Below are 16,676 nucleotides of genomic sequence, written 5' to 3'. Positions count from 1 at the left end.
TATAGGATTGTTTATAACAAGCAATGCTAAACATGGTAGTTTGGAATCAAAGTTAATTGGTTGGTATGTGAAAACATGTTGCAATGAAGGGAGGAATTGTCTTGTTGAAATCCATAGTAATGGCAAAATGGCAATGCATGTCTATGTGATGTCTTGTTTTAAACTCTTTAAGAGATTTGTATAACAACACTACAAGAATATTAAGTTTTAATAGTATTATAAGATAGCGTTTATGTGTGTTTTGTTATTGTTGACTTATTCGTAATTTTTCTATAGCGTTTATAAATAGACAAACGCTATAATATATTGGGTTTGTGAAAATATTGTGCTTCCGCTTATTTTTTTAATTCTTTAGGTTTTTAACATCGTCTGTATTGTAATAGCATGGTGCTGTTCGTTTCTCCATTCAGATGGATCATCCGAATGGAGATGAGTTATGATGTTCGTTTATAACAATTTTACAGAGCAGTGAGATGAACCAGTTGGATGATTTTTTATCAAACTCATCCAAAAAATGATCATTTTCCGACTGAGTCTGATCGGAGCAGTTGACTGGAACTGACTCAGTCTAAAATACAAAATGACCTAAATACCCCTATCTAATTTGGAAAATTACACCAAAAAACCTAAACCTACTTCTCATCATTCATTCCACGACAGAGACTCAGAGAGCCATCCTTCGACAGCGTGAGAAGAGAAACGAGATCCTTCGCACCGAAGCTGGATCTCTCTGCCGGATCTCTCGCCGGAATCCACTCCTCTTTGATCTTCTCACTCCACTCCACTCCTCTCTGATCTCTCCGCCGGCTGTCTTCTTCTCTCTCGTGCGTGGGTTTAGGTGTTACGATTGAATTAGCTGCGACCATTGTTTGAGAGGTAAGACTCATGGGTTTGATTATTGGATTTGATTTCTCCTTTAGCCATTGAAATCTCGAAGTGGGTTTCAGGTGTTACGGATTGAAATCGCTGCAACCACTGTTTGAGAGGTATGATATATCTCTAATTCATGATTTTGTATTGAGTTTATGTGTACCAGTGGAGACGAGTGTTGTGGCTTTGTTTGATTTCGTGTTTCTAATGCTTATAGGCTATTATCGTTTTTGATGTTTGATTTTGTATTGAGTTGATTTGTTTCACCATCTAAAGCTGCCATTGTTTGATGTTTGATCTGTTTCACCATTTAAAGCTGCCATTGTGTGTTTAGTTCTGTGGCTTCTTCGTTAGTGTTCTGGGATTTCAAGTAGACATGAATCTTGAGCTCTAAGCGGCTAATGCACCAACTTAACTTGCAAAAAAAAACATAGTTGTTCACTAGAGATCTCTTAAAATTTTCAAAATCTCTAAGATAATGAGAACTTGATCATCTCCTTAACCACAAGATTTCAAGTGAGGTTTTAACCACAAGATCATCCACTTTGTTCACTAGCTTTTTAAGTGTGTTCTGGAAATCTGAGAGTTCCTTCCTTTAATGAAACCCCTGTTATATGACTTTTTTGAGTTTGATTTGTCTGCAACGAAGCATGTAAATCCAGGAACAGCTTTGCTTCTGTTTGTGAATATCTTTCTCTCTTTTTTGTTCTATAAATTTGAGTCTGTTTTGGCCTCATTTCTTTTACTGAATAATTTGATTGAGTCAGCTAAAATTAGTCTGAATTTCTTACGCAGCTTTGCTTGTAATGTCTGTTCGAGTTTGGTTGACTCCACCATGGTTTATGGTACATTATCATCATGTGCATGTTGCATTATCATTCAAGATAGTGTCTTGTGAACTCTAGTGTCTAGTGTCTTGTGTCTTTCATGTTTCTTGGGAACTCTAGTGTCTAGTTGTAAATTTGACGTTTACACAATTTGATTAAATAATCTCTTCTGGTTCAACGTAGAGAAGACTGATTGTTGTTATTAAGATTTTTGGAGTTTATGTTTGGTAATGATGTTGGATCCTTAATTGTCATAACATATGCTTTGGTTCTTATAAAAAAAATTAATTTCATGAAAATGAAAATTTATAAATGTCAAATATAATAATTTGAAATTTCTTTGGTTATAAATATATATTTGATCAATAATTAAAATTAATATGGTTAAGATTAAGGATTAAAATAATTTGAAATTTCTTTGGTTATAAATATATATTTGATCAATAATTAAAATTAATATGGTTAACATGGGCATTTTAGTAATTTTCTTCTAAAAAACATCTAGATGAGAATGGTTGTCAACCAAACAAACAAAGTTTTAAGCAAAAACATTTAGATGGACCATTCAGATGAACTACCAAAAATAGAAACGAACATCATTCAGATGGATTAGTCAGATGGAGCATTTGGATGGATCATTTGGATGCATATCCCAAATGAGCAAACGAACAGCACCCATATACAATTTTTAAAACGTTATCATAGAGTTAACCCTAAAAATTATTTAGTACCCGCCTCTATTTTTCATGGCCGCCAATTTTTTGTTATTTTATCTGTGAACTAAAAGAATTTCGGTGGCTGCTCCTTAACTAGGTGAAAAAGAGAGAATCAACTGAGAGAACGTATGAAAAACTAGATGTTAACCCGCGGTACACCGCGGGCCTATATTTTTACTAAATAAAAAAATTAAAATTTTTAAGATAATCTATAGATATATAGTATACCGCATAACGATATTTTACAACTAAAAATCAAAATTTTAAGTTATATTTGTTTTGTTTAGTGTTTAAGATTGTATAATTATAGTTTGATTATTAATTCTAGGATTTTACCCGTAGTATACCATCCCGTATTAATATTGATCCAAATCCGTCCCACCATATAATCTCATCCCGTGAAATTAAACATCATTTTGTAATTTTCTTTTTAATAATAATTTTATTAAAACATTTCCTAAAGTATTATTTGGCTTTTATATGACTAAATATTTATACGAATAAGATACATGTTATTAAATTACTATCCCAAAGTTTAAAACTAAGTAAGTTTTATTAGTGGGATAAAATTTATACTCATTACCTATATAATTTATTATTTAATCTGAATATAATAAAGTTTTCTTTATTATATAATTGTTTGATAATGCTATATAGTGTTATATATGTGCGTTATAAATGTGTTAAAATAAACCAAAAAGACAAAATTTCGAAAGACAAATTAAATTACTCTAATTGTATAAAAAATAGTCAAATAATGTCTCATGCTTTACCTAAGAAAACAGAAAAAAAAAAAAAAAATCTAAAAAAGAAAACTAATTTATGTTAAAGACGTGTAATTATGTATTGGGCCTTAATTAGGCTTCACTTGTCTTTTCTGTATTTTACCCTTTGGACTTTTAATTGAAATATCTATGAAAAAAACAGAAAATGTTGCATTATAAAATAAAATAAAAATCTCTTTTGAGAACCTTCTCGTCTTCTTCAACCGTTCTTATACGTTTCTGATTTTGGAGTTTTTATGTAATCAAGCTACTTTCACACCCAAGAAATGTAAGCTCAATATGATTATTATTGGTTTGAATACAATAAAAAAGCAAACATGAATTTTGTCAAATCAAGTATAATATATGAAAACAGATGGATGATACCTTGTTCACTGTGTCTATTGCTTTTAGTAAAATGGTGCATTCACTTAATGCACCTTAGGCTAAGCTCTACTAAATAGTCAAACATAAGATCATTAGCCAAAGTGAAAGTGAAAATATAATAAACGTATATAAAACAAAACATATAAATTTTTTGAGTCAGAAATTTTAATAAAGTACTCCAGCAATGGCTTTAGCTGAAGAATCTGCCTATACAAATCAGCAGCTCTACTAAATAGTCACATATAAGGTCGTTAGCAAATTGAAAGAATAATAAACGTACATATAACACAACCAGAGTTAGTCAAATGAGTAATTGCCTGTTTTTGATACAAATTGGTGTCTCTATGTTGGTCTTCATCTTTTGCAGATATTTTATACTCTTAATGGCTACAGTCACAAATATAAAAAGAGAAAAAGATGTCAAATATACTTCTTTTGTATAGCTTAGATATACACTTTGAAACATAAATAGTTTTTCAACTCACAAAATCTGACATTCCAAATCTGTAAGTGGAAAATCCATATTATATAGAAATTAACTTGTTACCAAAGCATCTAGCATTGAGAGTAGTCGTAACTCATCACCAACATGATCGACCACAAAGAATCTGCACACGAACAAAAAAAAAGTTAATAATATCCAAAGACTCTAGCGATGTATATGAACAAATGAATTGATGAATATAAAAAAAGAATTGTATCTTTTTCCTCAAATTTCATAAAATGATTGACGTAGAAAATTCAAAATAGATTTATTTCTAAACCTATAAACAAAAATTCAAAGTTTAATCGAATCCAATTTCAAGAAATTAAATCAAACAACACATTAAGATTAGAAATTGGAAAGTTAAAGAATGCAACTGGTGTTTTGTGTGTTCAGAAGTAGTAGAAACAATCAAGTATTTATAGAGTTATGATAGGTTAGTAGGGTTTTGTGTTAGAGAATATCCAAAATCTTGATTAGCAAGGCGTTGATATATTCGAAAATCTTTAAATTATCACAAATCTAGAATATGCTACATATATTCCTAACCATTTTAGGATAATATCTTTAAATATCGTTTATCATGAGAAAATTTCCTAAATCTTTTAGGTGGATTGAATACGGAATTAATATAGTTCATTTTATTTAGGCAAGAAATGTGAATTGCAATTATTATATACGGTTAAAATCTGCATATTTATTCAGAGCATTAATATGAAAGATTTTTGCAATTAAAATCGGCTATTTATTAGGAGTATTAATATCAAAGATTTTCCTTTAAATTCATATTCTCGTAATAATGCATTAATGTTTTACAATATATTATAGGAATATAATTTTGATAAACCGTTCAAATAAAGAAAGGATCCAAATCTAATTATTTCGAAATATATATAGAGTAATTAGTTTCTTTAAAATCGAGATTTAAGCAATATTTTAGGAACAATAGTTGAGATAAAGTATGTTATAGTAATTAATTTAGATTGTGAAAATATTCGAAATCAATTTAATTTTTGGAATGATAAGCATTTAAGATAATTTCGAAAATATATGTATAATTAAAGAATTAATTTCGTTATGGTACTCGAATATATTAGGAATATTCGTATTGTTAGTTTATTTAATTCATAAATTATAATTTGCAGATTTAAATGAAGATCTTCTCGAGATTTTTAGGAATATAATCAAGATTTTAGTAACAAATGTGATCACATTAAATTTTTGAAAGATTTGAAAGATTTGTGTCCAAATTGTTAGAAACAAATTAGGATAGATAATTTTTGGATAGTATTTTTTTTAATATTTTCAAATCTTTAGAATTAAACCCATTGACATTATATTGTTGAATTTATTTTTTAAAAATTACGTAATATTAAATAAAAAATTAAATAACTAACTATTTTCATTTGATGGTGTAGACAAATTATTATTATTATTTATGTAATTTAATTACAAATAACAAATATTAATTTTTATAACAAAATAAATTATTTTTGTATGAACAATTTTTTCCCAAATAAATATTTTACAAAATATTTATTTTAATCACATATTCTTTCTATATAGAAATAAATAGTTAAATAATTATGGTTAGAAGTAGTTAAGGTAAATAACAAATATGGTTGGTTTAGATATATTATATATATTTCTAATTTAGGTGTTAATTAAGAATTAATGTGGTTTTAAGACAACATTCCTAAAATTCCTTATCCAAGATCCGGATAGAGTTAAACCCGGGTAAAACTCGGATCCAAATGAATTAATGCAAAAAAACCCTGTAAAAATGTATACGTAGATTGATTATCTTCTACTTGAGCGAAAATCAATTGAGTGAATCAATTTCTCGTTTGCCCATCCATTGAAAAAATAAGCTAATCAGTCGAGGGAAACTTCCGGTTAATCTACCACTTCCCCATCTTTTTCTTTCACCAAATCCTCAAACCCTAGTTCCAGATTTGCCTATTTAGGATCCACCATTTTAGATCCTGCATCGTCCGCTACTTCACTAGCCTCTTAACCTGCGCTTCAATCGACTGTTACAGCATCATCTCTGTTCGGAGCCTCTTCTTCCTCAAATCCACCTTCATCTCCCTTCGGAGCAGCGCCAACGAGTGCTTTCAAGTCTTCGATGTAAGTTTCTCCTTTCATTCCCTCTCGTCGTCTCTCTCTTTTCCTCTCTTCTTTCGATCTTCCTCTTACTCTCAGATCTGAAATACTAATCCATCTCATATCTATACAATCGTTGATGATACTAATCTCATTTCTATACTAACGATGAACTATAAACAAACCCAAATCGGACATGAAATCAAACTCAATAGGCTCGTTTCCCAAAGCCGCCGCTCCGATCTACTTTTCTTCGTCCGGTCATCGCCTCTCCTTCCTTTTTTTACGTCTCCCTCCGCGGTTCCTCCCCTGCTCGGTGTGCGTCGCGCCTTTCTCCGGTTTTTGGCCGTGAGAGAAGGCCTACGGAAGCTTCCTTGTAGCCGCTGTTTTTCTCTTGCTCTCCGTCGATTCTCTTCAGAAGTTTGTGTCCGTATTTGCGTCTCCTCAGTCCCGTGTTTGAAGATCCAGGAGCTCGCCTCCGTCTTGTTCTTCGCCATGGCAGTCATCGTTGCCACCACCACCGCTGAAGCTCTTCCGCCGGACCAACCAGAGCCACCAGATCGCCTCCTCTCCGTTGGCTCTCCTGTCTTGCTCTTCTCTACCGGTTCTGGCCTCTCGTCGCCGGCGAGTCTTCCTCTCCTCCTTGCAAGGTCGTTCATTACTGTTGTAGCTCAGTTTCCCGGTGGTTCTCCTTTTGCAGATTGGGTTGGAGATCTTGAAGCTCGCCCTTGTCCAACCATGGCCATGACCACCTCATTCAGAGTTGCGTGTTTCTTCTCTGACACTTCCACCTCTCCTCCTATCACGTTTTCCCAGGTTTACTCTCCCTCTTCACCTTCTGATTCCTCTACCTTGGAAAGTCATCAGATTGTTGTGGATTTTGAGGTTCTGGTTTTATGGAATACGGGCTTAGATCTCTTGTTGGTTCTTGTTGCCTTTGGTTCTACTTTTGTGCTCTCTTGTGGCACCCATATCGCTTTCATGCGATCCTTTACTGCAGTATGCAGTTTCTTATCCGATTTCACTATGTCAATGTTTGATTCGGTGGAGTTCTCTTTCCTGTGTTGGAGGCTTAGACAAGGAACTCTCTTTATTGGCAACTCTCTAGTGAATCTGGTTCAATTGGACTTTCATAGTCATCACTTCTCTTTGAAAGAGTTCATTATCCTACCAAATACTTCACTCGTGTTTAGTGATGTTGTTATTGGAGGCATTGTGTTGAAGGCCGTTTTGTTTGGAGCAGAAGTAAGGATGACTATCCTTTCTCATTTGGTCTCAACAAGTTTAACTATTAAAGTTGGCTTGCTCTTGGATTCGGTGTTGACCCTCTTGGACCACCTTATTGGTGACTCCTTTTTACCTTGTATTGAGGTCTCTGTTAGACTAGCTCTAATATGGTATGTTACTAAGGGCTTTGTCCCAATCTTTTGCATTGGCATCTCTGTTTTTGCCGATGTAATTTGGGAAGTACAGTCTCTGTTTAGGGCTATGCTTCCTCATCTTGGCATTCATTGCCTCTTTGTCTTCCCAAAAGTCCCTCTTGTTTGGAGTGGTTTGGATGATCAAGCGTCACCGGTATTGCAAGGACCTTCCTCCCGGTTAGCTTTCTCTGCCCTTGTTGCGGAGCTTGTAACCCTTCGGGTTGCACTGGATGCAGTCTCTTATGAAGTTTTTGGGATCGTGTTGTTTCGGTCTCACTGGACTTCCTTCGTAAAACTGTATCTTGCATTTATCTCTAGTTTATCTTCCTTTGAAGTATTTTTAGGCACTTCTTGCCTTGTTATCTTGTATTCCCCCTTCATTTGGGTTGTAATTCCTCCTCCTTTGAGTGAGTTTGAGATTTAATTTCAATGAAAATTATGAGTTTGACCAAAAAAAAAAAAAAAAAAACCCAAATCGAATCCGAACCCACAAGTGATAAGAGAGAAGTAGTAAGTACCTGAATATAAGGAGTGAGAAGAGAAAGTTGCAATGCCCAAACGTAACTAAGCAACAGTCACACGACTCGTCCTCGTAGACATCAATCTCACCGGTTCAATCTCACCACTAACCTCACTCACTTCCCTCACGAACCTCATTCACTTTCCTCACGAACCTCAAGTTTTCCGACGAACCCAGAAAAAAGTCGTGAATTTGGGAGAAGGGCAACGACAATTGAAGAAAATTGAGAAGAAGCTATGAGAGCTATTTCAATTTCTGATTATCAAAAACACACTCTCGTTGAGATCTTGGAGAGAGACGATCTAGTGAAACCCTAAACTAAAATGACGTAGCTTCATTTAGTTCCACTAAACGGGCTACCCATTTAAATTTTTCTTAAACCCGTTTCTTATCTTAAATTTTTCTACCCATTTAGGGAGAATGCAGTCTTGTAGCTATTAACGTAAATATATAAAAAGATATAACATTTTGAAATCTCAAAAGAATCTTCAGACATTCACCAAATGATGCAAAAGTGAGGGTCTCTCTTGAGCAATTGTGCTCAGTACACACTTCACTTTCTCTGTTCCAAGCTTCTCCTCAACCATTCTCCACAATTCTGGTATTTTCTGCTCATAAACGAATGCATATCAGAAAATCAAAGTCCACCATATTTCCATCATTCTGCTATACGGAAAACTCCCAATCTATTTTTCTGCACTTGTGAGGTTGACAATAGTGGCAATTTTTTTTTATGACTTTATTTTGACAAGAAGAGAACACTGTTACCTTTGTCAGCCATAGCATGTAGACACCAGCATGCAATGCTTGAGCTTGGAAATCTTCAAATTTGGTATCCGGAACGATCATAGAAGATTCTAGAAGATGGATCTCGTTATCAATGAAGATGGCAATTTCTTCATTCATAATGATACTCTCTCCGGGTTCAGGTGAAACATCTAAATCATTGCAAGCGAAATATATTATCCAATTAAGAGAGAGGAACCGCCGGTGAAGCCATAGGGCCTGAAAGAGAAAGTGTAACAACTCAAATAAGTCCCTAATTCGATCATCTCCATAGTAGCACGACAACAAACTGTTTACAAAACTATCTTTGTCATCCAAACCACTGTCGCGATGATAGCTTAGCGCTAGAGAAATTATGCGTTGACAAAATCCAACTTGGTTGTTTTTTTAATAACAGATGTATGATAGGAGCTAGATCTTCATACCCTGGCCATCTCTACACTAATTAATTTTTGAAAATCAAAGATATCATACCTCTCGTCCCACGTAACGTTCTACCAATTCTTTGTTCCAATCCAGCTCTTCCTGTCATATAATCGTAGATTAGTTTTAGGAGACATCCTCATTTTCAGCACAAATGTAAAAATAAGATTACTGTGGGAAAAAATAACGGTACCATAACAGGGATGGGTTAGCAAGGAAGACAAAGCGTACCTTCCAGATTTTACGTGCCTCAGATTTATCATAAGCATTGCCTCCTTTCACATAAAGTGACTCCAAAATCTTGAGCATCAACCGCTGGACATTAATGAAAACAAAACAGTTGAGCTGCATGGAACACTTCATCAAAACGAAGAATGATAGTTGTACTTTTTACTTCCAAGACCTAACATAAGTTGGGGTAAGTTAGATTGATGTATACTCTAGATTTTTAGCAATCATATAAACTGAATATACGGTTCTTACTCTACGATAATGGAAGCAAGAACTATCGGCTACATGAAGCCCGGCCCACCTTTTAGATTTGTTCAACTCTTGTATCACCTAGAATAGACAACATATATCTATGTAATCGGAATCACATATAATAGAAAACTTATGGTGTATCTTAGACAATATGAAACTTTCACAAGTTCAGCTAACAAAAGGAACCAAATTAATGAAGTCAGAGAAACATTGCAAAGTTAAGTATATCTGACCATACAAAAAGGTTACAAGTTCAGACCATATGTTCAAAAGATCAGGAATGATATCTGAAGAAATGTAGAAAATGATTTACCTGCTCAATTGCCATGTAGGAAACCAACCAGCAACGGTGATACCATGCACGATAGTTCATCTTTGATCTCTGCAAAAGGCATGTATTTTGATTAGGAGCTAGAGATTTTTTTAGGAACAAAGTAAGTGGTTGTGTCATATAAGTAGGAATGGTAAGAGTGACCGACCATTCAATATATACATGATAGCCAACTTGTGAAGACTAGGAGAAACCAATATTTATTTCATTAGATATATGATGAACTTTCATTAATTAAAGCATCAAATCTGGAACTATACCTCGCCTATTGATTCCACTAACTCAGATTCTTTGGTTATAATCACTTGTGGTGTAGAAAATCTCTGAGAAATCATCTTAATTATCCACCTTCTGTTGAAATAAAAACCAAATATTACGAGGAAAGTAAATGGACAAGAACAAGTAGGAACTATTCAGGCTTTAACAGAAAAATGCACTTAAGATCAGAAAATGGGTTTGCATTACTAAAGCATAACAGTGACCGGAAACATTGATTCTAATGAATACAATGAATCATAAAGACCGACCTATGGCTCCATGTTGACTCACTCTTAGGAGAATTTGAAAGAATGAGCTCAGAGAGACGAAGTTCTTTCGTGAATGCCGAAAGTTGATCCTTTTTTGATAATATCAACTTTCTATCTCCAGAACACACATACAAGACGAGGTTAAACACTAGGAAACATATTAAATCAATTATTACTTATATGAGTACCTAGCATTCCATGCAGTTCCAAAGTCTGAACTTAACAGCAAAACAGCTTGGCTATGCCTCATAACTTCAATCTCAGGAGTACCGGGGGAACAAGAGAAATTCTCAATTTGAGATTCATTACAAGCGTTTCCATGACGTTTGTACTCCTCAAACGCAAGCAGAAACACATGTTTGGCATCTTTACATAATTGAACAAGTATATCAGTTGATATTCCCAATTTGTGATCTTGATTCCAGAATTTTCTTGAGGTTTCATTGTTAGGCTGGAGTTCATTTTGATAGACACTGGAGGAACCTGCTTCTTCATCCAGCAGGTTGAACTGTGAGGGGTGAATAAAACCTACTTCATTACTGAATTCAGAGAGACTAAATAAAGTAAGAGGAAGCATTAACTAAGGAGTGAGGACTATGGTAAGAGAACAGGAAGAAACCAAATTCAATTCAAACTCAAACCAATTATTGAGAACATTAGACTCACATAAGAGGGTCAGATTCAAGAACATGCTCGAACAGCTTCAACACGGTAAAGCAACCTTCTTCAGAACATGGTCCTTGTCTCATTTCCTCTAGCCTTTTCAAAAACCCCGCACTTTCGATATCTGCTCTCCTTTCGCTTATAATTTCTCACTATCTTCGAGTTCTGAATCTTCGTCTCTCGTGGCGAAATTTGCCTAGCAGGATATCTGCAGACGGAATCAGAATTCGAAATTAGGGATTTAGCCAGAGAAAATGGTTTAGGCCGGAGAGATTTCAGCTGTTCTCCGACCGCGCTGGTGAAAAATCACAAAATGGTCCTATTTACCCTTTTTAATCAAATTTGTCCAATCATCGATATTTATTTCCTTACAAGATTTTCCTGTTTATTGCAAGGAAAAAAAAAAGTCACATATTATCCAATTAAGAGAGAGGAACCGCCGGTGAAGCCATAGGGCTTGAAAGAGAAAGTGTAACAACTCAAATAAGTCCCTAATTCGATCATCTCCATCGTAGCACGACAACAAACTGTTTACAAAACTATCTTTGTCATCCAAACCACTGTCGCGATGATAGCTTAGCGCTAGAGAAATTATGCGTTGACAAAATCCAACTTGGTTGTTTTTTTAATAACAGATGTATGATAGGAGCTAGATCTTCATACCATGGCTATCTCTACACTAATTAATTTTCGAAAATTAATGTTTTTGTATGTTTAAAACTTACTCAAATCGTCGTTTTGAAGGAGTACTGTATGTTTTTGTTAGCATAATAAGTGACTTTTTTTTTTCCTTGCAGTAAACAGGAAAATCTTGTAAGGAATTAAATATCGATGATTGGACAAATTTGAGTAAAAAGGGTAAATAGGACCATTTTGTGATTTTTCACTAGCGCGGTCGGAGAACAGCAGAAATCTCTCCGGCTTGAACCATTTTCTCCGGCTAAATCCCTAATTTCGAATTCTGATTCCGTCTGCAGATATCCTGCTAGGCAAATTTCGCCACGAGAGACGAAGATTCAGAACTCGAAGATAGTGAGAAATTATAAGCGAAAGAAGGAGAACAGATATCGAAAGTGCGGGGTTTTTGAAAAGGCTAGAGGAAATGAGACAAGGATCATGTTCTGAAGAAGGTTGCTTTACCTTGTTGAAGCTGTTCGAGCATGTTCTTGAATCTGACCCTCTTATGTGAGTCTAATGTTCTCAATAATTGGTTTGAGTTTGAATTGAATTTGGTTTCTTCCTATTCTCTTACCATAGTCCTCACTCCTTAGTTAATGCTTCCTCTTACTTTATTTAGTCTCTCTGAATTCAGTGATGAAGTAGGTTTTATTCACCCCTCACAATTCAACATGCTGGATGAAGAAGCAGGTTCCTCCAGTGTCTATCAAAATGAACACCAGCCTAACAATGAAACCTCAAGAAAATTCTGGAATCAAGATCACAAATTGGGAATATCAACTGATATACTTGTTCAATTATGTAAAGATGCCAAACATGTGTTTCTGCTTGCGTTTGAGGAGTACAAACGCCATGGAAACGCTTGTAATGAGTCTCAAATTGAGAATTTCTCTTGTTCCCCCGGTACTCCCGAGATTGAAGTTATGAGGCATAGCCAAGCTGTTTTGCTGTTAAGTTCAGACTTTGGAACTGCATGGAATGCTAGGTACTCATATAAGTAATAATTGATTTAATATGTTTCCTAGTGTTTAACCTCGTCTTGTATGTGTGTTCTGGAGATAGAAAGTTGATATTATCAAAAAAGGATCAACTTTCGGCATTCACGGAAGAACTTCGTCTCGCTGGGCTCATTCTTTCAAATTCTCCTAAGAGTGAGTCAACATGGAGCCATAGGTCGGTCTTTATGATTCATTGTATTCATTAGAATCAATGTTTCCGGTCACTGTTATGCTTTAGTAATGCAAACCCATTTTCTGATCTTAAGTGCATTTTTCTGTCAAAGCCTGAATAGTTCCTACTTGTTCTTGTCCATTTACTTTCCTCGTAATATTTGGTTTTTATTTCAACAGAAGGTGGATAATTAAGATGATTTCTCAGAGATTTTCTACACCACAAGTGATTATAACCAAAGAATCTGAGTTAGTGGAATCAATAGGCGAGGTATAGTTCCAGATTTGATGCTTTAATTAATGAAAGTTCATCATATATCTAATGAAATAAATATTGGTTTCTCCTAGTCTTCACAAGTTGGCTATCATGTATATATTGAATGGTCGGTCACTCTCACCATTCCTACTTATATGACACAACCGCTTACTTTGTTCCTAAAAAAATCTCTAGCTCCTAATCAAAATACATGCCTTTTGCAGAGATCAAAGATGAACTATCGTGCATGGTATCACCGTTGCTGGTTGGTTTCCTACATGGCAATTGAGCAGGTAAATCATTTTCTACATTTCTTCAGATATCATTCCTGATCTTTTGAACATATGGTCTGAACTTGTAACCTTTTTGTATGGTCAGATATACTTAACTTTGCAACGTTTCTCTGACTTCATTAATTTGGTTCCTTTTGTTAGCTGAACTTGTGAAAGTTTCATATTGTCTAAGATACACCATAAGTTTTCTATTATATGTGATTCCGATTACATAGATATATGTTGTCTATTCTAGGTGATACAAGAGTTGAACAAATCTAAAAGGTGGGCCGGGCTTCATGTAGCCGATAGTTCTTGCTTCCATTATCGTAGAGTAAGAACCGTATATTCAGTTTATATGATTGCTAAAAATCTAGAGTATACATCAGTCTAACTTACCCCAACTTATGTTAGGTCTTGGAAGTAAAAAGTACAACTATCATTCTTCGTTTTGATGAAGTGTTCCATGCAGCTCAACTGTTTTGTTTTCATTAATGTCCAGCGGTTGATGCTCAAGATTTTGGAGTCACTTTATGTGAAAGGAGGCAATGCTTATGATAAATCTGAGGCACGTAAAATCTGGAAGGTACGCTTTGTCTTCCTTGCTAACCCATCCCTGTTATGGTACCGTTATTTTTTCCCACAGTAATCTTATTTTTACATTTGTGCTGAAAATGAGGATGTCTCCTAAAACTAATCTACGATTATATGACAGGAAGAGCTGGATTGGAACAAAGAATTGGTAGAACGTTACGTGGGACGAGAGGTATGATATCTTTGATTTTCAAAAATTAATTAGTGTAGAGATGGCCAGGGTATGAAGATCTAGCTCCTATCATACATCTGTTATTAAAAAAACAACCAAGTTGGATTTTGTCAACGCATAATTTCTTTAGCGCTAAGCTATCATCGCGACAGTGGTTTGGATGACAAAGATAGTTTTGTAAACAGTTTGTTGTCGTGCTACTATGGAGATGATCGAATTAGGGACTTATTTGAGTTGTTACACTTTCTCTTTCAGGCCCTATGGCTTCACCGGCGGTTCCTCTCTCTTAATTGGATAATATATTTCGCTTGCAATGATTCAGATGTTTCACCTGAACCCGGAGAGAGTATCATTATGAATGAAGAAATTGCCATCTTCATTGATAACGAGATCCATCTTCTAGAATCTTCTATGATCGTTCCGGATACCAAATTTGAAGATTTCCAAGCTCAAGCATTGCATGCTGGTGTCTACATGCTATGGCTAACAAAGGTAACAGTGTTCTCTTCTTGTCAAAATAAAGTCATCAAAAAAAATTGCCACTATTGTCAACCACACAAGTGCAGAAAAATAGATTGGGAGTTTTCCGTATAGCAGAATGATGGAAATATGGTGGACTTTGATTTTCTGATATGCATTCGTTTATGAGCAGAAAATGCCAGAATTGTGGAGAATGGTTGAGGAGAAGCTTGGAACAGAGAAAGTGAAGTGTGTACTGAGCACAATTGCTCAAGAGAGACCCTCACTTTTGCATCATTTGGTGAATGTCTGAAGATTCTTTTGAGATTTCAAAATGTTATATCTTTTTATATATTTACGTTAATAGCTACAAGACTGCATTCTCCATAAATTGTTGTCAAACCATGTCTCAGAATCTCTGTTTGACATTTTTCATTTGCCGACAGAGCTTAATAAGTTGATTAATGAAGAAGTGTTGTTGTTACACGAGTCTTTGTAGCTCAATTTTTTTTTTTAAAAAAAGGGGTTAAAGCTCAATCATGAGCATGCCGTTTATAAAGTGCCATATCAGCAAACCGGTAATATGCATACCGCATAAAATAAAGAAGGTAGAGAATCCAGTTAATATATACAATCAGGGATGTTAAAACGGGCCTGAAGCCCGCGGGCCTAAACGGGTATTGCATAATATTGTTTAGCCCGAACCCGTTTATTTAATTTATTTTTACACGGGCTTTAAAAGTACAGGCCCATTTATGTAAGATAAGAAACGGGTTTAAGAAAAATTTAAATGGGTAGCCCGTTTAGTGGAACTAAATGAAGCTACGTCGTTTTAGTTTAGGGTTTCACTAGGTCGTCTCTCTCCAAGATCTCAACGAGAGTGTGTTTTTGATAATCTGAAATTGAAATAGCTCTCATAGCTTCTTCTCAATTTTCTTCAATTGTCGTTACCCTTCTCCCAAATTCACGACTTTTTTCTGGGTTCGTCGGAAAACTTGAGGTTCGTGAGGAAAGTGAGGGAAGTGAGTGAGGTTAGTGGTGAGATTGAACCGGTGAGATTGATGTCTACGAGGACGAGTCGTGTGACTGTTGCTTAGTTACGTTTGGGCATTGTAACTTTCTCTTCTCACTCCTTATATTCAGGTACTTACTACTTATCACTTGTGGGTTCGGATTCAATTTGGGTTTGTTTATAGTTCATCGTTAGTATAGAAATGAGATTAGTATCATCAACGTTTGTATAGATATGAGATGGATTAGTCTTTCAACGTTAGTGTAGTTATTCAGAACGGTGCTTTCTCAACGTTAGTGTAGATATGTCAGCTTTCAAGTACTTTCTCCATTTTTTTTTTTTTAGTGTAAATAAGGAAAAACTTACAGTGAACATTGTTGAATTGACGAGCCGACGATAGATGTGTAGGAGCTGTTAGTTGGACGAGCTGACAGTTAATGAGCAAGAACTGTCAGACGGACGAGCTGATAGTTGACGAGCAAGAACTGTCAGACGGACGAGCTGACAGTTGGCGAGCAAGAAAGTTGACGAGCAGGAACTGTCAGAGGGACGAGCAGGAATTTTCAAACGGACGAGCTGACAATTGACGAGCTGACAGTTGACGAGCAAAAACTGTCAAACGGATGAGCTGACAATTGACGAGCTGACAGTTGACGAGCAAAAACTGTCAAACGGATGAGCTGACAGTTGACGAGCAGGAACTGTCAGACGGACGAGCTGAGAGTTGACGAGCAGGAACTATCAGATCGACGAGCA

General features: G+C 35.3%; 2 protein-coding genes across 8 annotated transcripts; one reads left to right on the top strand and one right to left on the bottom strand.

Moving 5' to 3' along the window:
* The first annotated feature begins 550 nt into the window (after nucleotides 1-550).
* On the top strand, nucleotides 551-15,394 carry LOC9329817. 5 transcript variants are annotated; one of them, XM_021011429.1, is made up of 13 exons: nucleotides 551-876; nucleotides 948-986; nucleotides 12,106-12,166; nucleotides 12,286-12,493; nucleotides 12,606-12,971; nucleotides 13,049-13,159; nucleotides 13,336-13,426; nucleotides 13,636-13,704; nucleotides 13,940-14,017; nucleotides 14,186-14,269; nucleotides 14,399-14,449; nucleotides 14,705-14,941; nucleotides 15,102-15,394. In XM_021011429.1, exons 4-13 carry the CDS (start codon nucleotides 12,411-12,413, stop codon nucleotides 15,219-15,221), a joined length of 1,290 nt encoding a protein of 429 aa, XP_020867088.1. In that variant the 5' UTR covers nucleotides 551-876; nucleotides 948-986; nucleotides 12,106-12,166; nucleotides 12,286-12,410; the 3' UTR covers nucleotides 15,222-15,394. The 5 variants fall into 5 exon arrangements, with proteins under 5 accessions (XP_020867088.1, XP_020867089.1, XP_020867091.1 ...); XM_002893710.2 differs by having other exon boundaries at nucleotides 552-876; nucleotides 12,621-12,971; XM_021011430.1 differs by lacking the exon at nucleotides 12,106-12,166.
* On the bottom strand, nucleotides 8,533-11,730 carry LOC9329818. 3 transcript variants are annotated; one of them, XM_021011433.1, is made up of 11 exons: nucleotides 11,636-11,727; nucleotides 11,312-11,516; nucleotides 10,834-11,184; nucleotides 10,646-10,756; nucleotides 10,379-10,469; nucleotides 10,101-10,169; nucleotides 9,788-9,865; nucleotides 9,536-9,619; nucleotides 9,356-9,406; nucleotides 8,864-9,100; nucleotides 8,533-8,703 (listed from the first exon to the last, which is right to left on the bottom strand). In XM_021011433.1, the coding sequence occupies exons 2-11, from the start codon at nucleotides 11,392-11,394 to the stop codon at nucleotides 8,584-8,586; spliced, it is 1,275 nt and encodes a 424-aa protein (XP_020867092.1). In that variant the 5' UTR covers nucleotides 11,395-11,516; nucleotides 11,636-11,727; the 3' UTR covers nucleotides 8,533-8,583. The 3 variants fall into 3 exon arrangements, with proteins under 3 accessions (XP_020867092.1, XP_020867094.1, XP_020867093.1); XM_021011435.1 differs by lacking the exon at nucleotides 9,788-9,865 and having other exon boundaries at nucleotides 11,636-11,730; XM_021011434.1 differs by lacking the exon at nucleotides 11,636-11,727 and having other exon boundaries at nucleotides 11,312-11,619.
* Nucleotides 15,395-16,676: the final 1,282 nt, after the last annotated feature.

Source organism: Arabidopsis lyrata, assembly GCF_000004255.2.
Source record: "Arabidopsis lyrata subsp. lyrata unplaced genomic scaffold ARALYscaffold_1, whole genome shotgun sequence".
In the NCBI taxonomy this organism is placed as follows: domain Eukaryota; kingdom Viridiplantae; phylum Streptophyta; class Magnoliopsida; order Brassicales; family Brassicaceae; genus Arabidopsis; species Arabidopsis lyrata.
The sequence above is the reverse complement of the archived record's forward strand: the minus strand, read 5'-3'. Positions and strand labels throughout refer to the sequence as shown.